This window comes from Lygodium microphyllum, chromosome 9, assembly GCF_053477565.2.
Source record: "Lygodium microphyllum isolate KBCC chromosome 9, Lygodium_microphyllum_v1.1.10, whole genome shotgun sequence".
Lineage (NCBI taxonomy): Eukaryota > Viridiplantae > Streptophyta > Polypodiopsida > Schizaeales > Lygodiaceae > Lygodium > Lygodium microphyllum.
In genome coordinates, this window is record NC_141143.1 from 130,733,078 (window position 1) to 130,754,319 (window position 21,242).

A 21,242-nucleotide genomic window follows, 5' to 3' on the forward strand; every position below is an offset into this window, starting at 1 on the left:
CTTGGTGTTGGGGGTAGTGAGCAAGACGATTGCCCATAATCAAAATACGTGCGAGGGATTAAGTGTTGGGGGTAATGAGCAAGTCGATTGCTCGTAATCAAAATATGCACACCACCTTAAAAAAGTTTATCGGGGCAAGTGGTGGGTGGAATCCTGGGCCAAAAAGACAAAGAGGTCCTTAAAAAGAGCTCCTAATGTGCCTCACAAAATGTATGGGCCTACGAAATGGGCGCCCATTTGAGTGCCCATGGTGAGCCTTAGAGAGAAAGGCAAACTTAAACGAGTGAACTAACCCACTCTTTATTTGTTACAAAAGCTTTGCCTGAAACACAAGAGCTTGTTGCCCCCTTCAGCAAGTCTTAGGCACCGCGAGAGAGAGAGAGAGAGAGAGAGAGAGAGAGAGAGAGAGAGAGAGAGAGAGAGAACCTAAGCAGCAGCCATGTCGCTGGCCTTGCGTCTCTCGCAGCAGGAGGAGAATCTCAAAGACGCCTCGCAGCAGCTCCATTACTCTTCCCCCTCGTCCTTTGCGGGAATTAGCGTCCCTAAATCTCCCCTCTCCCACACACAGTAGGCATTTCCGTTCACTCCGTGATCTTTTTAAATGTGGATCACCGTTCGTCTCTGGCCGCCTTCTGATCTGCTCTTTTTTCTTGGCAGGTATCCCTACGTCACTGGATCTTCTGTTCTCGGAATCAAGTACAAGGATGGTATACTTATGGCAGCCGACTGTGGAGGTGTGTATATATGAGAGAGAGAGAGAGAGAGAGAGAGAGAGAGAGAGAGAGATGGATGTTTGTCGAAGTCCAAAACGGAGATTAATGTTTGTTCAAGGCCAAAATGGCTTATGAGACACAATAATGAGTAGAAGACAGATTAGTGTTTATTGAAGGTTAGAATTCTTTGAGTTACCCTTGTCTACCTCCACTAGCTCGCAATGCACTAATGCATCCTCTACTTCTTGGAGATAGATCGAAGCACGAGACAACTGATGCCTTTCCCTCTCAGCTCTTGAATTTGAGATAATGCCAAAAGTTTAAAGTTATTGAATTGCGTTGCATGTAGAATCAAGGCCTTTAAGATTTACATGTCAACGAAAGAAGGAAAATGGATTAGTTGAGGCTAATGGACTTCAATTTAGTAATAGCTTTTTGTGGGTTGCTTGGGCTTTCTATGGTTCATGTTGGCTTGTAGCTAAATTAAGAGGGTCTTTTATTGCGTTAGAGATACTAACAAGAAACCGTGATTGCTAGGTGTAGATGTAATAGTTGTGTGCAAACTCATGATGCGATAGATGGTGATGGAAACACAGACGTGAATTAGTGGACAACAAGAAGAAGATTAAACATGATAACAAAGGGAAAATAAAGACCCCAGACTAAGATCCTGGTGGGGAATGCCAAAATGAGAAATGAAACAATCCAAAGTTTTGGTGGTGTCTATATCCTTATAAAAAAACTAGTTGATCAACCATTTTGGCCTAAAGTTGAAAAATGGGGACCACACAAGTGCCGAAAAAAACCTAAGTAACGCTTGATATGGAGCTAGACACCTAGAAACTTAACACCTCTTAGCACAGAATGAGCTAAGGAGCTACATAAACATACATACTATACAATGGATGGTAAAATGATAGCTCCCTTTCAATTAAAGAAAGAGAATCATGGATCTCCAACTCTGAGGTGACATAAATCGAGGTGGGCTTTGTCGATTGTGCTTTAGTAAGAATACACTTTTATATAGTGCAAACAAATTTTGTACGATTGACACACTCTCATCTTTGAAGGGAGGTTAATATGGAGAGGATATGGTTTCTTCCCCTCAAGTTGCAACACAAATTGTCATGAGGACCTGAAATTTTATTGCTTTGCTTAGTATTTGATTAAAAGTTAATCAAATGTGCAAATGTGCTAATGTGACTTGTATACGTGAGGTGCAAGTTAATTATTTCATAGTGTGGGATCCAAGACCTCAAATTATTAGTTGATACCAAAGGCAAAAGTTGTAATAAGTTATGCCTAATTATACTAGGTGGTACTTGGTCTCAGATTTTGGCCTAGACCAATTTATTGGCCACTAATGTTGTAAGGATCAATAATTTCTCAAGGATACTTGAAAGACAAATTGGTCTAGCCAATTTTAATTATTAGTTGATGGAATTATTATTTTTGTCATTAGAATAATTATTAAATAAATTTTTAGAATTAATAATTTGAAAATTAATTTAATAGATTGGATAATGCTAGAAAATGGGATTAGAAGATTGCCACCTGGTAAAACTTACCCATGCAAGTGGTATAAACGTTTTTGGGGGTTGGTGGAAGTCCAATCTAGCCATTGTAATAGAGGAGCTGTTAGAGAGCAAGGAGATGTTGCTGATGTGATTTGTAGCCACGAAGGACCAATCCTATAGTGTCAGAAGTGGTGCGGCAATGGAGGCATAGACAAATGTTGAAATAAATTGTGGAACATAAGATAAAAGAAAAAGAAAACAAAGAACAATGTAAAAAAAGAGAACTCAGAGATGTGTTTGAAACATGGAATCTATATACCAAATATGAGAATGATGCGTACAACAGTGAGTTATTGATTGCGTGGGCATCGACATTGGCTCCTCTCTCCAGCAGGAAGACCACTTAAAGAATGATGATGATTGAATGAGGAGAAAAAGGAGACTGTGAATAAATAGATCTAAAATATGCCAAATATGGCAGCTAGTTGTCCAACATTTAATGTTGATTGAGTGGCATAAAATGCCACAAATGCCACATAAAAATCACTAAAATAATGCCTAAAATACGGAGTAAAAGCCGAGCCCATTTGGCATGTACAGACTCACACATGAGTTGACAATCCTGCTAACACCCTCTCTCAGATCATAGGTGATCTAATACAATACAATGAGACAATGATAATGACTCATCACAGTCCATATAACAAAGAACCACGAGAGTAGAACCATGGATATCCAAGCAGTGGGTGATCAAGTCACCACCAAGGTGCCTTGTAGAGAACTTGATGTCAATGTTGATCGTATCAGCTCTTGAAAAAAGAGAAGAGTCATAATAGATAGCATACAAGACTATCCTGTCAAAAATGCCTTTGAACATATGTGACTATGGATTTCCCGCCTTTGGCCAAGATCGCCAAAGTGTCTCCTCATGTGAGCTCGGACTAAGAGCCAAGCCTGCTCTTTGTCAAATAACAACCCATCATGAACTTGGATGCCAAGTCCCACTCCAAGATTTGAACCTGCCAAACTTTCGTTGATGTGACATGGATGTTTCTCTTTGTAACTTGTGCACTTGTATACTGGTTTAGATGAGGCTCGCCAACCCCATCTCATCACCCTCTCATACTTCCTCTCTGGCAGTGGAGAGTTATGAGGGATGACTGCATCACTTTGACTAGAAAACAATAGAGGAAGGGATAGTCAAGCCCTTTTCTCGATTAAAAGAAGCGGATCTCTTTCGTGCCTTGAACTTCACCTTGGGCGGAGGATCGAAGTTAGAGTTCAAGGAAGAGGATGACTCGTTGGTGGAGTTTGCATCTTGCTTCTTCATCTTCTCCTTCTTTCGTGAGGTTGTTAACTCCTTGTAGTCCTTTTGCAAGTGTCCCTTCTTACCATAGTGATAACACCGGGCCTTTGATTTCTTTTTGGCATCCCTCTTTGAAGCTATAAAGGTGTCATTGGAACCTTCATAATGAGACAAAAGCCTTCCTTGTAAACGCAAAGATGACTCAAGGACACATGTGTGAGGCTCACAAGTGTAGATGATGTCTGCACCCACAAGGCATTGACTACTCCATCAAACTTCGGGGGAAGCTTGTAGAATACTGTTCTCACAAGATGTGCCTCCGGAAGGGTAGACTACATGTGTCGAAGTTGGTCCTATATGTATGTAACACGGAGCAAAAAGGACTAAATGGTGTCTGTAAGCTCAAACTTCATTTGCTGAAGTTGTGCGTCATGGTATGCATGGGGAAAGGTGCCTCGTACAACATTTGAAACTTTGACCATGTTTTTGGTGATGTCTTGCAGGAGGTAACCGTTGGTAGAACTTTAGAAATACACCGAAGCAGTGCAGAATATGCACGTGCATTGTTTGAATCCCATGTAAGTATAGCTTCCTTATGGTTGTCTTGATCAAAATCGAGAAGAGGAAAAGAATGCCGAGGCCGAGGAATAGCTCCACATATAATATACCAAATCCAATTCTGCACAAACCAAGCTTTCATCATAGAACTCCATGTAAGATAGTTATGTCCATGTAACTTATCATCTGTAGAAGTGTACGAAGGAGCCATTGGGAGAGGATAAGAAGAGAAGATAGAGAATAGAAAGTATATAGAAAGAGAATACAGTCAAATCAATAGCAAAGACTTCACAAAATGAGAGTTCGCTTGTAGTGTAATAAAAAATCTGATGAACAATGAAGGGCAATGGCTGAAAAATGAAAAAAAACTAGTCAAGAATTGCTAGAAACACCAAAAACGGCATGTACAAATAGTTACCCAGCTATGGTTAGGGGCAAAAAATGAAAATCACAGGTTGGTTGAGCATTTAATGCAGCAAACTTATGATTGTAGGCAAGATGAAAATGCAGGTTGTTGGACCAAAAAATGCAGACCTGATGAGTAGGGGAAAGAAAGACTTGTAATTAGCAGAAAAATCGCAGTAGAAACCTAGATCCTACACTGTGATACCATGTCAGAAGTGGTGCAGCAATGGAAGCATAGACAAGTGCTGAAATAAACTGCTGAACGCAAGACAGAAGAGAAATAAAACAAAAGAAGACTGCAAAAGAAGAGAACTCAGAGATGTGTTCAAGAAATGGAATCCATATACCAAACACGAGAATGACGCGTATAACAATGAGTCATTGGCTGTGTGGGCACCGGCAGCAGCTCCTCTCTCCAATAGGAAGACCACCTAAAGAATGTGATGACTAAATGAGGAGTCGTCCCTGAATAAATAGGCTCAAAATATGCCAAATATGGTAGCTGGTCGCCTGGTATTTAATGCTGGTCGAGTGGCATAAAATGCCACAAATGCCACACAAAAATCACTAAAATGATGCATTAAATACGGACTAATACACCCAACCCATCTAGCATGCATAGACTCACACATGAATTGACAATCTCGATAACATATAATAGGTGACAACATACAAGAGGGGCAACAACCTTTCTAGTGGTCCTCAATTGAAGGTGATAGCTTCCATGGTTGTTTGAGCAGAGTAGTAGTAATTTTTCAGCCTTTCTCATGATGAAACTCTGAAATTTCTCTCTTTACAATATCCTCTCTTATCAAATAGTCATTTCTCATGAGAAATAGTCATTTCTCAAGTTTTCTCAGCAAAATCCAACCATTTGAGTCAGTGGAGGTGGAGATTATGGTGAATCTTTGCTATAAATCCTAATTTATAGTAGAAATTAGGGTTTGGTAGCCATCTTGAGGTGCGTGCTCAAAATTGAGGGCCAGGAGTTGAATTCAGGCACCTAAAATTAAAGAATATTAGGGAGATTCAAGATACCAGCCAGTCCATATCAGATTTGGGGCTTAATTTGTCTTTCAACGAGCAGAGTGAATGGTTTGAAGGCTTGTTGATTAGTTTTGATAGCAAGAGACACTTCGGTTAGTGGAGGAGATTATAGAATCTCAGTTGTACTTCATCCATTTGCAATAAAAGCTAAAGAAATACTGCAAGGGGCGCCAATTTTGGGGCCAATAGGTTGTCCAATGTCCAATATGAAGTGGTAATATTTGCATTTTCAGTTTATGTGAATTTTATACTTGTTGTAATTACTGTTAAATCAAGTTAGTACCATCGAAGGTTGGTTTCATGGTTCTATTGCCAGGATACCATCAATTCCCTTGAATTGGTGGGCCGGAGCCATCTGATTGAAGGTCAGAAGCATTGCTCTAGTGCTGAAATTGTATTCAGCTGAATAATTACAATAATGATGTCTTTAGATAGTGAGATGGAATCAAGCAGTGATGATGTATCTTAATTTGAAAATGCACATAATGAAGGGAAAAATGCAATGCTTAATCTTGGAATAGGCTTACAACATGGAAAACAAGCTAATAATGTTGGTTTAGACCAAAATGTGGGTTCTTTTAGGCCTTTAGAAGTTGATGCTTGCAAGAGGGAGAGAAATTTGATGATCAATTTGAAGACCAGCTAAGGATAGGAGCTGAAATGCTTGTGCAATTGGCAAAATATCCTTTCTCTAAGCACTTTTTGTACCTCTTTAAAGAGGGCAACAAATGCAAGAAGAGAAAATTATCTTCAAAGAGCTTTAGGATAGCAAGATGCATCGAAGGAAGAGCCAATACAGCAGCACAATACTCCAAATGTAAGTAGTGACTATAAGCAAATGATGCTAGTGGGGCAATTTATACATATGCAAGGCCAACTTGGAAGTACAAGTCCAATGTTTTTGAAGAGAGAGAGACACAAATGGAAACTCCAACAGTCACAATGTGTGACCGGGCCTTCCTTTATTCAAACTGTTAATTAAAAAAAAAAGAATAAAGTGACAGTGACGGGCGCTCGTCACCTGCAATGTGCAGTGGTGGATACTGTTAGTGTAGTAATACATGGGCGGCTAGGTAGAGGCACCTTTACCCCCAATAACCTCCCACTTAAAGGTGAATCTGTCCTAGTGAGGAGTGAAAAGAAAAAGAAAAGACAGTACAATGTAGACATGTATAACAGGATGAGGAAAAACTGTTAGCAGTCATGTTTGTCATGCCTTGTCATCTCCTGCCTGTGAGCCTCAGTCTGAGTTAGACGAGGACATTAGGAGCTCTGACATGTCTGTCATGTGTTATGATGGGGGAGGCTAGTCACTCTCGACTGGCTATCTTAGGATGTGTATTTCTTTTTGGCCTCTTTTAGTGGGCAGCCACTGGCTGCCCGGCCACTTTTTGGTCACTGTTGTGGGGCGCCCATTTTAGGGCACTTTTAGGGTTTGCGCCCATTTTAGGGTTAGGGTTAGGGTTTGTCCGTTGCCTATTTATAGGCAGCCCCCCTCCCCACTTGATCACTTGTCTTCTTGCAGATTCCGACACTCCTCCTCCGTGGTGGTGCTGCCATCATCATCAGCCTGATCTGGTGTCCTCACTGACGCTTCGGGCTGCGTGCAGGGACTGATCAGTCCATTTCAGTGTATTCAGCATTCATTTCAGTTAGTGCAGATTTCTCTTCCTTATTTTCTGCTTTCTCTCTCTCTCTCCCTCCGTGTTCGTATTCCCTCTTCCGCAGCGCACTCTCACATGGTATCAGAGCCGAAGGAGAGTACATGGAGCTGAGATTTACGCGGGAGAACACCCACAACTTTGCGTTTGCTGGTCAAGACGTCTCCAACAGCTGAGATGTCACCTTCTACACCATCTCCTTGATCAAGGCGGCCTGTTTTGGTGTCAACCTATTTGCGTTTGCTGCTGGCGTCATCCCCAAATCTGCGTTTTCAGCCTGGGCGGTCCTCCTCTAGCTGGGCGACACTCCACCAAGCTGCGTTTTCAGCTTCTGTGGCTGCGTTCAACCTCTGGCGGCACTCCTCCAAGCTGGTGACCTCATTCCTACTTGCGTTTTGAGGCAGGCGGTTGTTTTTCTGTGGTGATTGCATCGTTAGCACTTGCTTTTGACATCATCCTTGCGTTCTGTGCAAGGCGGCCAGCTCAGGAGCTTATGGTGTTTGTGTTTCGGCACCGGCAACCTTCCCTTGTTGTGTTTTGGTGTTTGCAGATATCGAAGATGTCTTCTCATCAGTTTACGGGCTTTGATGACTCAGATGACGAGCTTTTGTCTCGATACTCATCTGAACGGAGGCGCGATTTCTATCACGAGGATCGTCGTCCGGAGTCTATTCCTCTTTCCCGTCCCCCTTCTATTCATGTATCTCGGCGATCCCCTTCCAGTGGGCCGAAGATGCAGCCTTTGGTACCCCCTGTACAGGTACCCGTACTTCCTCAGCTGCCCAAAGAGGACCGGTTGGATGGCTCCAACTTTTCTCTATGGTCCTGCAAGGTGGAGTGTATCTTGGACTCCTTCGATCTTTGGGAGCTTGTTTCTGTTCCTATTCCCCGGCCTAAGGTGGATCCCGCAGATGGGACATCTATGGATCGTGCAGCATTATGGGATCGGCTCAATTCTAGAGCCAGATCTTTCCTCGTTCTGAGTTTGCAGGATTCTGTCCTTGTTCATGTTCACAGGTTGAAGACTGCAACAGACGTGTGGAGAAAGCTCGCGTCTCTCTATCAACAGAAGACGTTTGCCCACCGGATATCTCTCGAAAAGAAGTTGTGGATGCTCGCTATTGATGATAGTCCTTCCATGAAGGACCACATCAACAGATTACAGGATATGAGGGATGAGCTTACATCCCTCGGTCGGACGATATCTTCTGAAGACATGGCTATGATTCTTTTGACTCAGCTGCCATCGCCTCGGTTTGATGTCTTCTACACCAGCCTTCTTACATCAAGGACCCGTGAGAAGCTTCTATGGGAGGAGCTATCCCCGCTTGTCTTGGAGCATGATGAGCGACTCAGAGAGGTCAGTGCTAGTGGATCCGACTCCACTAGAGCCTTTGTTGCAGGTTCGGGAGGATAGAAGAAGAAGAAGACGAAGTCAAAGGCTAAGCAGAAGGACAGTTCTTCAGGCTCTGACTCAGATTCAGAGAGACCGAAGTGCCCACACTGTGGGAAAGGGACACATCCCGAGGAGAAATGCTGGAAGAAGTACCCTCACCTTTGTCCGGGAGCGAAGGGTGGATCTACATCGGAGCCTTCTTCTACCTCTACACCCGCTGTTACCCATGAGTTAGTGTTCCTTCATATCCATGCTTTGGAGGAGGATTCTTCTTCCGTGGCTGCAGTGTCTTCTGCGCAGCCTTGGTTAGTGGACAGTGGTGCTTCGAGTCATATGACTCCCCGAGGTGATTTGTTACAGGATCTCCGTCCATCAGAGGGTTCAGTCACTGTTGGTGACTTTTTATTGGTGCCTATTAGTGGTGTTGGCACATTGCCTTTGTTTACCGACCGACCTTCGAGCTCCTTTTCACAGGCCCTACATGTTCCGGATTTGGGCCTTTCCCTCCTCTCAGTTTATGGTCTTACGAGGCTTGGCACACGAGTGATCTTCACCGAGCATGCCGTTGTTATTGAGGATTCTTTTACAGGAGCTGTCTTATCTACAGGTTGGCAGGAGAGCGGGCTTTACAGGCTCCATTCCCCTTCTTTGATGCAGGGTCCTCCGAGGCAGTCTATTGCTACACCCGTTCCCGCTTGTGCACCTTCTATTCCACAGGTTTCTTCCCATCCCCCACCTTCTCCTCCGGTGGTTCCCTCGTACCCCCCATCCCTTTCAGAGGGGGACGATCTCGGTGATGCGGCTGTGGATTCCCTGGCCCCTAGTGTTTTAGAGGGGGATTCCCAGGATCGTGAGGAGCTCCTTCAGCGGCAGTCTACATCGACGGACTTCATCGACATTGGCATTCCTCTTGCCACCCCAGGATCTATTTCTTCTTTGGCCTTCAGCCACATCCAGGATCTGAGAGGGGGTGTTAGCAGTCATGTTTGTCATGCCTTGTCATCTCTTGCCTGTGAGCCTCAGTCTGAGTCAGACGAGGACATTAGGAGCTCTGACATGTCTGTCATGTGTTATGATGGGGGAGGCTAGTCACTCTCGACTGGCTATCTTAGGATGTGTATTTCTTTTTGGCCTCTTTTAGTGGGCAGCCATTGGCTGCCCGGCCACTGTTGTGGGGCGCCCATTTTAGGGCACTTTTAGGGTTTGCGTCCATTTTAGGGTTTGCGTCCATTTTAGGGCTAGGGTTAGGGTTTGTCCGTTGCCTATTTATAGGCAGCCCCCCTCCCCACTTGATCACTTGTCTTCTTGCAGATTCCGACACTCCTTCTCCTTTGTGGTGGTGCTGCCATCATCATCAGCCTGATCTGGTGTCCTCACTGACTCTTCGGGCAGCGTGCAGGGACTGATCAGTCCATTTCAGTGTATTCAGCATTCATTTCAGTCAGTGCAGATTTCTCTTCCTTATTTTCTGCTTTCTCTCTCTCTCTCTCCCTCCGTGTTCGTATTCCCTCTTCCGCAGCGCACTCTTACAAAAACGCCATCTCATCCAACGCCCATCAATCTCCTAAGGAAGGTAAAGCGCTCAGTAGTGAGGCTTTTCGTGAGCAGATTTGCAAGATTTTCGTAAGTGGAGATCTTGACAAGGTCAACACACTTGTCCTCCACGACCCCACGTACAAAGTGATATCTCACCTCAATGTGTTTCGTCTTCGCATGGAAGACTGGATTTTTGGCTAGCTGAATAGCACTCGTAGAATCCGAATGCAGCGTAGGTATAGTATCAATCCGAGGACACCTCCAGCATAGGTAAAGACATAGCCAGAAGTGGACTTTCTACTATCTGCATATCCTGTATAATCGGAGTTTGTGTAGCCCACAACTCCTGTATCCTGGCTGCCATAGCAAATACACATATCTGCTGTGTCCTTCAGGTATCTCATTCGAGTGGCTATCATGGCATACATCAAACTATCCACGGCTGATGCATAAGGGATCTTGACCATCTCGGCCCTCTGCTCATCCGTTTACGGACAATCGGCTTGTAAAATCTTCATATAAGAAGGTAATGGACAGCCAATAGGCGTTATGTCCTGCATGCGGAAACGCTCAAGGACTTTGTGAATGTACTCCCTCTATGAAAGGTAGAGTAGTCCCTGATGCTTGTCGTGCTTAATGTGCATACCAAGAATGTGAGAGGCCTGTTCCAAATCCTTCATCTCAAAGCTCTTCTTCAGCTGAGATTTAAGAGCATCTAGCTCATCATGAGCTTTCCCTGCTATTAGCATATCATCCACATAAAGTACCAAAATAAGTAATGAGCCATCATGGGCTTTCTTCGTGTAAAGACACAGATCCATAGCACTTCTGCTGTAGCCTTGTGACTGCATAAAGGCATCAAACTTATGATACCACTCCCTAGGTGTCTGCTTCAAGCCATAAAGACTTTCCTTCAACTTGCACACTAGGTGCTCCTTGCCAAGTTTTGTAAAGCCCTTAGGTTGTTCCATGTATATCTCATGATGCAAATCCCTATGCAAGAATGTAGTCTTGACATCCATCTGGTACAAGTCCTTCAAGCTGCGCGACTAAGGCCAAAACTAAGCGTAGGGTGGTCATCTTGACCATAGGAGAAAAGACTTCATCAAAGTCAACTCCATGCTTTTGTTTAAAAGCCTTAGCGACAAGTCTTGCCTTAGAAGCCGACTTGGGGTTTCCAAGGGTACTTTTCAGCTTGTACACCCATTTGCATGGCAAAGCCTTTTGCCCTGAGGCAGTGTAACCAAATCCCAAGTCATATTCTTGTGCAGGGAGTCTATCTCAGACTGCATAGCCCTCTCCCAGGAGTGACTGTCACCCCTGCGCATAGCCTCATCATAGGTGAGAGGCTCTCCTGCATCTGTAACCAAGACATAATGCATCGAGGGCTCAAATCTATTAGGTGGATGTCTATCTCTAGTAGACCGTCTCACGGCAGGCTTTGTGGCCGGTCCAACACCCTGGCCATGTGTACCAACTGCTGCTGCAGGTTGTCCAACTGGCTGTGCAGGAGCACGTGGCTCCTTGTGGAATATAACCCTGGGTATCTCTACCACCTTCTCAGGCTGCCTATGCATCTTGTCTTCATGGAAGACTACATGATGGCTGCCGATGACTTACCGCGCTTGCAGATCCTAGAGGTGGTAACCCATCTCACCCGCATTCCCATAGCCAAGGAAAATGCTTTTGACATTCTTAGGATCCAACTTAGTACGCTTGTCTTTGGGCACATGGTAGAATGCCTCACATCCAAAGATACGTAGATGCGCATAAGATGGAGGTTTCCCAATTCATACCTCTGCAACTTGGAAATCCAAACCACTAGAAGGTGATCTATTTATGACATGCACAGCTGTACTGACTGCCTCGGCCCAAAAGCTCTGTGGTAAGCCTGCATGGCTAAGCATACTGCGTACATGCTTCTGGATGGTTTTATTTATCTGCTCAGCCAAACCATTCTGGGGTGGGGTACAGGGGCGGTGAAACCAGTCTTCCTTCTTGGAATGGGTAGTGATAACCTGATTTAAGAGTTAATTACAACAATAAATGAATGCATATAAAATGAAATACATACTTTATTATAACATTCTTGGATAGTAAACTTCCTGTTGGCCCCAAAACTGGCGCCCCTTGCAGTATTTCTTTAGCTTTCACTCAGTTGGAAGGAGTACAACTTGAGATTCTTCAATCTTCTTCCGCTAACCAATTGCTCTTGCTGTCATACATGACCAGCAAGCCTTTTGGGTCATTTGCCCCTTGATTCACCCAAGATTTCTTCTCCAATTTGACCCTTGGCTGGCCAAATGCTGCTCCAAATCAATTCGGGATGGGCTGGCTCTTGAAATCCCTTGATAATCTTCAATTATCAGCTGCTGATTTCAGTCCCTTGAGCCTTTAATCTCTGGCACGGATCCCAAGGTGGTTGCTAAACCCTAATTTCTACTGTAAATTAGGGTTTATTGCAGAAATTACAGATCAGCCCACCAAAAATGACTGAAATCTTCTCCAAATGGCTGAGAATTACTGAGAATGGCTGAGCATAGGCTGAAGGAGATGAGAGAATGCTGTAAAGAGAGAAAATTTTGAGATTTGTCGCGAAGAACTGATCAAAATCAGTTGCTGCCTTGTTGTACCAGCCCCAAATGGATGCACCAACAACAATAGGAGCAGAGAGACTGTGATCTTCAGGAGAAAGTGCATCAGCAGCAATTGCCAGCTTCCCAAAGTCAAGAATATGCAATCTCCATCACCAAAATGGTCTCCAGTGGCTGGGAAATGGCCCCAAAAGCTGGCAGCAACAGTCCAACATCTCTTTCCAACAGCTCCAAAATGAAAAACCGAGATTTCCCTCTCCCTTTAGCCCCTACTTAGCCTTTCCCCCACTTGCATGGGAAAGTTTTGCCAAGTGGTAGCTTTCTTAATCCATTTTCAGCAATTTACAGCCATTTAATTAAATTTCAAAATTAATTAATTCTGAAAATTAATTCAGCCCTTAATCCATGCCCAGAAAATTGACCTTGCCCATCCAAAAATTTATTGGCTTGGCCATTTGCAACCCAAAGTGGTCCCATGCATTTTTTGACCCTTGGACAAGCATTAATCCATTAATTAATGCCTAGTCCCTAGTGTCATCACTGACACTTAATGGCCAATTAATGGTCCTAGGGCCAAACTGACACCAAAATTCACCTAGAATCTAACAGGTGTAACTTGTTACAACTTTTGCCTTTGACACCCATCTTTTTCACAGGGTCCTTCGGTCTTCAAGTGTGAAAAAGTAGCTTGCACCTCACATGTGCAACACACATGCATCTTTTAATTGCACATTTGATTAATCCTTTAATCAAATGTTAATTAAAAATAAGCAAAGCATCAAAATTTCACGTCCTCGTGACAGACCACCCCCTTGAAATCCTTGCAATTGTCCTCGATTGCACTGTAATGTGTCAAAGCAAACAATATTGCACTAGAATTTTCACAAGGCATCATAGTCAACGCAACATTGGCCACTGTTGGCTAACTATCTCATATGCCCACCATTTGCTGAAAATTTCCAGCCAGCATAAACATAGCATAAAGCTCAACAATAGATGGCATTCAGTACACATGCTGTTGTCCATAGAACTAGCTGAATACCATTGAAACTAATGATCATACACTGAAAACCAGCACTCCATAATCAGCCTCTCATGATCATAACCTGATGCAAATGTACAGTTTCAGAGCTGCAGTGAAAACCATACCCATCTGCATACGTACCACAGTGACTAGTACACTGAATAGTGACCTCATGGCAGACATACTGTCAGCACAGTACCTTGGATGCATGCTGAATACATCCGAGATCCACTATACACGAGAGCAGTCCATTCCTGGAGGAGTGGAAGTGCTACCTCCCCCTTGAGTATCAGGTGGTACTCTGGACCCTTGCCTTGTTGAACCTGAAAGAGCCCGATCCAAAGTCGGCTCTAAGTGAAAGACATCAAGGTAAAGCTACAACAACTGAGGATGGTCTGCCAAGTCATCCTCTTCCATCCATTTAGCATCCATTGGTGAATAGTTGTGAAACTTCACCCAATAGCTTATGGAAGCTTTGCCTTTGATGCATTGCCAAACATTCCACTTTGTGCCCCAGGTATCAAGCTAATGCTACCATACATAGGGTTTTGCACATTTCCAGCCATACCCGAATACAATGGGCCTTGCACACCATGCATTGGCTGTTGCATACCATAGGGATTTGTGCCATGCATTCCCGTATGCGAACCTTGGCCAACCATTGCATGAAAAATCGTGCTACCACCAAAGTATCCTGGCTGCTCCATCATAGCATGCATGCCTGGCTGTCCAAAATCCATTGGATTGGCACTTCCATAATGGCCTTGCATTTGCATTCCTTGCCCCATAGGTACCAACTGTTTAGCTTCATTGGCCTCTTTAGGAGCTTCAAGTGAAGGATTTGGCACTACCTTTGGTGCACCTTGCTGTCCCAAAGGTGTAAAAGTTGACTTCTTCTTCTTGCCCTTGCTGTCCTTCTTCGGAGCATTCAAAAATCGGGTGAACTAAGGATCCTTTGCCAATTCAGCAAAGAGATTTGCTGCTGTCCTCTTCCGATTCTTGAATGCATTATCAAATTCCATTTCCCCTTGCTGGTCATCATTCTCTTTCTACATTGAGGGTTTAACATCTTGGCCTTCAGCCACATTTTTAGCATGTTGTCCATGATTCGTGCCTTGTCCAAGATCAGGCAATGCATTTTCTTCTTTCCCATGTGAATGTGCATCATGAGAGGCATCATTACTACTTGATTGCATCCCACTGTACGAAGACATCTTGCTGTAATTTCTCAGCTGAGCACCAAGATCAACACTAGCACAAAGCTTCAGGTGCCTCTGGCCCACCAAATCAAGAGATTTGATGTGTCTCGGCAATGGAACCATGAAACCAGCCTGCCTTCTTGGAACGGGTGGTGATAACCTGATTTAAGAGTTAATTACAGCAATAAATAAATGCATATAAAATGAAATACATACTTTACCATAACATTCTTGGACAATAGACTCCATGTTGGCCCCAAAATTGGCGCCCCTTGTGGTATTTCTTTAGCTTTCATTCAATTGGAAGGAGTACAACTTGAGATTCTTCAATCTCCTCCTGCTATCCAATTGCTCTTGCTGTCATAAATGACCAGCAAGCCTTTTGGGTCATTTGCCCCTTGATTCACCCAAGACTTCTTCTCTAATTTGACCCTTGGCTGGCCAAATGCTGCCCCAAATCAATTCGAGATGGGCTGGCTCTTGAAGTCCCTTGATAATCTTCAATTATCAGTTGCTGATTTCAGTCCCTTGAGACTTCAATCTTTGGCACGGATCCCAATGTGGCTGTTAAACCCTAATTTATAGCACAAACCCTAATTTTTGTTGTAAATTAGGGTTTACTGCAGAAATTACAGATCAGCCCACTAAATTAGGATTTCCCTCTCCCTTTAGCCCTATTTAGCCTTTCCCCCACTTGCATGGGAAAGTTTTGCCAAGTGACAGCTTTCTTAATCCATTTTCAGCAATTTACAGCCATTTAATTAATTTTCAAAATTAATTAATTCTGAAAATTAATTCAGCCCTTAATCCATGCCCAGAAAATTGACCTTGCCCATCCAAAAATTTATTGGCTAGGCCATTTGCAACCCAAAGTGGTCCCATGCATTAATTGACCCTTGGACAAGCATTAATCCATTAATTAATGCCTAGTCCCTAGTGTCACCACTGGCACTTAATGGTCAATTAATGGTCCTAGGGCCAAACTGACACCAAAATTCACCTAGAATCTAACAGGTGTAACTTGTTACAACTTTTGCCTTTGACACCCATCTTTTTCACAGGGTCCTTCGGTCTTCAATTGTGAAAAAGTAGCTTGCACCTCACATGTGCAACACACGTGCATCTTTTAATTGCACATTTGATTAATCCTTTAATCAAATGTCAATTAAACATAAACAAAGCATAAAATTTTCACGTCCTCGCGACAAGCGGTCAATTGACGCTTAATACCTCTCTTGTCACATAGTTGCTCAAAAGCACGTGACACATATTCTCCCCCCATTGTCAATCCTAAGGCATTTCAGTCTCTATGCCCAGTTTGGTTTTCAACAAATGCAAGCCATCTCTGAAATACAACCAAGACATTGGACTTGAGCTTAATGGGGTAAGCCCAGACTTTACGTGAAAAATCGTCAATGAACGTCACAAAATACTTTGCACTATCCATAGATTGAGAGAGCATAGGCCCACAGACGTGTGAATGTACCAATGCCAAGGGCTCACTCATGCGTGTCTTACTAGACTTCTTATGTGTATTCCTAGTCTGTCTGCCATAAAGACAATGCTCACATGAATCAAAACATGCGTAGTAAAGGGGCGGTAAGTACTACAAACCAGAAAACATTTTCATTCCCTTCAAGGACATATGGCCAAAATGCGTATGCCAAAGAGATGCATGTGGGATGGAACCCACTGACAAAACATGGTCAACAAAGAACCCATCAAGTACAAGAGGATAGAGGCTGCTAGCCTTAGCACCCCTAGCAAGCACAAGTTTGCCATGTGTGATCTTCTAGGCAAAATCTCCAAATGAAACATGAAACCCAGCATCATCAAGCTGTCCTAGGCAACAACTGGAGAAGAGAGAAACTCAGCAAATGGAGATTCTGGATGATGGTAATAGTGTCTGATTGATGGCAACAAGTCCAGTTGATGACATCAGCAACAAACGCAAGGTGTGGATAGTAGGCGACAACTTCAGGGTACCAGGCGATGGGTCCAAGATGCATGCAACAGCTCACAGGTGGAGATGAAGGCTGGAATTAGGTGCCAAATGGTAGCATACAGCAATGGGAAGGTTTGAGTGCGATGTCCTCTGTGAACAAGGTGTGGGCAGCAGAGATGCGGTTTTTGAAATGCGCATAAACGAGATTGAGAGAGTGGTGGGCTGCATGCATGTTTGTAGAAAGTTTTGGGGCACCCAAATTAGGGTTTGGAATGTGGGACACAATGCCTCTCTAGGATCGCGTCTCCTTTTCAAGTAGCAAGGTTTCTTCATTAGTTAAGCGTGTTTTGGGGTTGTTTAAGTCAAACTATTGCGTTTTTAGGGCAATAGGTGACCACCTAAGGGGATGTATGGCACAACTCCTTATGGTATGCAACAACCGTTGCGTGGTGTGTAATACCCAATGTATTCGGGTATGGTTGGTAATACTCACAAACCCATGTATAGCAATGTTGGCATGATGTTGGGGCACAAAGTGGGAAGTTTGGCAATGCATATATGTAGGCCACTATGTTTGGGACCCATGGTATTAATATTTTGCAGTGATTGATGATGTCACTTGGATTGAGCTCTTAGAGTTTTCTAGCGGCTTGGATGAGCACAAGCACGTGAGTTGTTTATTTAGTGTAACAAGGGGCATTACTATGTTGGCAATCACTTGTACTCAAGGACAAAGACACATGAAGCGAAGACAATGATGAGAAGTTCAGATGCAGCTCTCAAGCCTTTGGTGATTTTCAAGAGGTTGGTTGCCCCTTGGTGGATTTGGCTGGCTGTAGTGCAGCCAAGGACAACCTTAGTGTTATGTAGTGCACTTGATGATGTGGCAATTATCACTAGTGGGTAGCCAAGTTAGACAAAATGATGATGTGGTAGGTTTGTAGGATTTGCTGACGCGACAAAAGTCTGCCTGACTAGCTAGACATGCTTAGTGCAGGTTGGACTATTATGGGAGGTGCTTGTTTTAAGGTGGGTTTTCTAATTATCAGGAGGTCATTTGTTGATTTTGGATCAAAGGATTGTGGATTGAGATCGGAGGAGCACTAGCAATAGAATTCATGGCTGATTGTGACCATTAGAGGATTGATTGTGAGTCTGTCCTGGATTGGGCTGATAAGGCATACTTTGAGAATTTGGGATATGCAAAAATGCAAGATTGCAACTTGAGGTTGGAGCGTAGCACGTGATAGTGAGGACATGAACACAAAGATGAGAGAAAGAGAGAGACAATATGAATGCAAGAGAATGAAGGAACACTTCATCTGAATCTGAAACAAAACTGCTACAATCAGCCCTTGTGTACTGCAGCGATGTGTCAATGAGGGCACTGCACTGAGGCAGGAGAGATGATGATGAACAGACAAAGACAGGATAGTGCAGATGATGATCAACTGCTGCACTATCTGACCTGGCTCCTGCAAAAGGTGAGAAATGGTCTGATCCGCTGCCATACAGTCTGCCCAGCTACCATATGGCACTCCACAAATGTGCCTTCTAATCAGGCTTGGAATGAAGTGAAACAGGCTGGAGATGCATGCAGAGACTGTCCCTAACAAACACACAGACAAGACACGTGTCAGAGCTCCCCGGTCTCTGTCAGACTCGCACACAGCTCACAACCAAGAGATTATTGCTTGAACACACTGAATGCTTAACTCATCAGGCCCCCTCCATCAAAAACTCCTTGTCAGCTATGTTTTCCTCTCCAGCAGCCATTCCCATCATTCAGCTGTGCTGCATGTGCTGCCTGCCTTGCTCCAGCTGCCATCACCAGCATGCCACACCATCATCCTCATTTGTACCAATGGAATTGTTGCTGTTTGGTCTGCAGCCTGTCATCATCAGCAAGTTCAGGCCCTAGTGTGCTGTCCAGATCCCCATAAGGTTGCATTTTCTGCATCATAGGTATTGGTGCCTGCTTTGACCGCTCCTAGAGGCTGCCATGTCATCCACACACACACACATGCAGACGTGTGCACAGACACACATTTATCTATGTATGGTTGTGTGTGTGTGTGTTTTTTGAGAGTGAGAGAGAGAGAGAGAGAGAGAGAGAGAGAGAGAGAATCTAAAACGAAATTCAGGTGCATATGGCTCCACTTTGCGGTATAAGTCTGTGGAAAGATTGAAGTCAATTGGGAAGAGCTGTGTGATTGGAGGATCTGGAGAGATTAGTGATTTTCAACAAATCATGCGCTATTTGGATGAACTTACGTAAGTTTGTTTGAGTGACATGTATGTTTCCAGTTTCTTGTAATGTGGAAGAGACCACCTATAAATACTATGAATTTTAAATTGTTGGTATGTTTTTGGGAGGCTGGGGGATGTAAAAGGTGACAAAGCTGCAATGCTGGCAGTTTATCAGCTTCTATAAGCCCTAATCGGTGGTCCTTGAGAAGCTTAACTCAGTATTCAAAAGATAAGCTCATGTGGAAGTTTTAATTATTCCAAAATTTGGTTTATTTCAGGTTGAATGACATTATGTGGGATGATGGAAACACACTTGGGCCAAAAGAAATACACAAATATCTTAGTCGTGTGATGTATAATAGACGCAACAAGTTTGATCCTCTTTGGAACACGCTTATTTTGGGGGGTGTCAAGAAGGGTGTGAAATATCTAGGCACGGTATTATTCTGGACCCTCTCTTGTTCTGCTCTTTTGCTCTTTGGGTAATCTGTTTATACTGTGGTATGGCTTAATGCAACAGGTCTCAATGATTGGTGTTCATTTTGAAGACAACCATGTGGCATCAGGGTTTGGCAATCACCTTGCAAGACCTATTTTTCGAGATGAATGGAGGGAAGACTTGACTTACGAAGAGGGTGTTACCTTGCTTGAGAAATGTCTACGGGTGTTGCTGTATAGGGATCGTTCTACAGTCAATAAAATCCAGGTAGGAAATGGCCAGTGGCTGTTTGGTTTATTTTGCTGTGCATATTGTACAACACACATGGACAAATGCATGTGTCTGTTTACATGCGCACATTTACCTCTACATAAATCCATATATCCATACATACTTATAGATATACACATAAATGTCTTATCATGATGTGCATGTGCCTGCATGTGTGGATATGCGTGTGTGCACTTAAGAGCCAACAGTAGATTAATTTCACCCCAAAAGAAAGATTGCATGTGTGCCTTCACATTAACTCTACTTTGTAAATTGCCATAAGAGTTTACCTCTTCTGATGTTTCCCACCAGTAATGTAGACTATTACACACAAAAATGTCTCCGTATGTGTGTAAAATGTGGCTTGAAAGCGTCACAAAAAGTCCCAAAATGAGAGAGAGAGAGAGAGAGAGAGAGAGAGAGAGAGAGAGAGTATAATGCATTACAAGAAAAAGAGAGAGGTTATAATGCAGTCAATCCCTTTGGCAGATTGCAAAAATAACGGATGACGGTGTCACAATTTCAAAGCCATATGCACTCACTACCCACTGGGATTACAAAGCTTTCCATAATCCAACTCATGGGGCAGAAGGATCTTGGTAGCAATATAGCTGTTATTGGAATAGTTGGAATAGATTGAAATTTTGAGAAGCTGGTATTTGTGACTCACGCCTTCCTTTTCTGCCAAAAATTCAGCTTGCAGCTAACTCTTTTATATACATGTTCTCTTACAAGATAAATTTTTGTGATATATTGGTGTGCATGACTAAGGGTTTGCTGATTATGTGCAATTCTGCACATGCACGAATAATTGCGCAGAGTGTTGTGATTGCCTTACCATAGAAATTAGACTAGACACACAGTAGTTGTCATGCAACAAGTTTGTTAGTTTCAAAAGTCTCTGGCTACTTGCACCTTGTAAAATGACCGAATGAGGATGGTGCTTTGTGTTGCCCTAGCAGTCTTACGTTTTCCTCATTTGTTTTGCTGGTCATTATCGTAATCAATTGCTATCTTCAAATTGGTAGGAAAGTAAACTTGCTATTCCAATTTCATCATGCTGACTCTTGGGTTCTCCTTGATTGGCTTAGCAAGGCCTGACAAATGGCTGCATTTTTCATTTTTAATGCCATTTTTGCCTTGAATGTTGTAGGTTTTGTGAAAACTTGCACTTGCTATTACACCCCTCATAGGGTATGCTTAATAGTACATGGTCTGATAATACGTTGTGTGTAAGGAGGGATACTATCGTACTCTTTTGGGCCAAACGGATGGCACATTGCAAATTTTAAGGCTGAATTGTACTCGGCCTTTGGAATGCCATATTTTGGGGTGGTTGCTTGGCTGTTCTGATGCACACAGCTCTTATTGCGAAAACAGTT

The 21,242-nt window shown here is 43.4% G+C and overlaps 1 protein-coding gene across 1 annotated transcript; it reads left to right on the plus strand.

The window, feature by feature from the left end:
• Window positions 1-354: 354 nt before the first annotated feature.
• Window positions 355-20,611, plus strand: PBG1 (20S proteasome beta subunit G1). Its single transcript, XM_087685161.1, has 6 exons — window positions 355-567; window positions 658-734; window positions 19,046-19,175; window positions 19,430-19,589; window positions 19,672-19,857; window positions 20,350-20,611. The coding sequence occupies exons 1-6, from the start codon at window positions 440-442 to the stop codon at window positions 20,461-20,463; spliced, it is 795 nt and encodes a 264-aa protein (XP_087541287.1). The 5' UTR covers window positions 355-439; the 3' UTR covers window positions 20,464-20,611.
• Window positions 20,612-21,242: the final 631 nt, after the last annotated feature.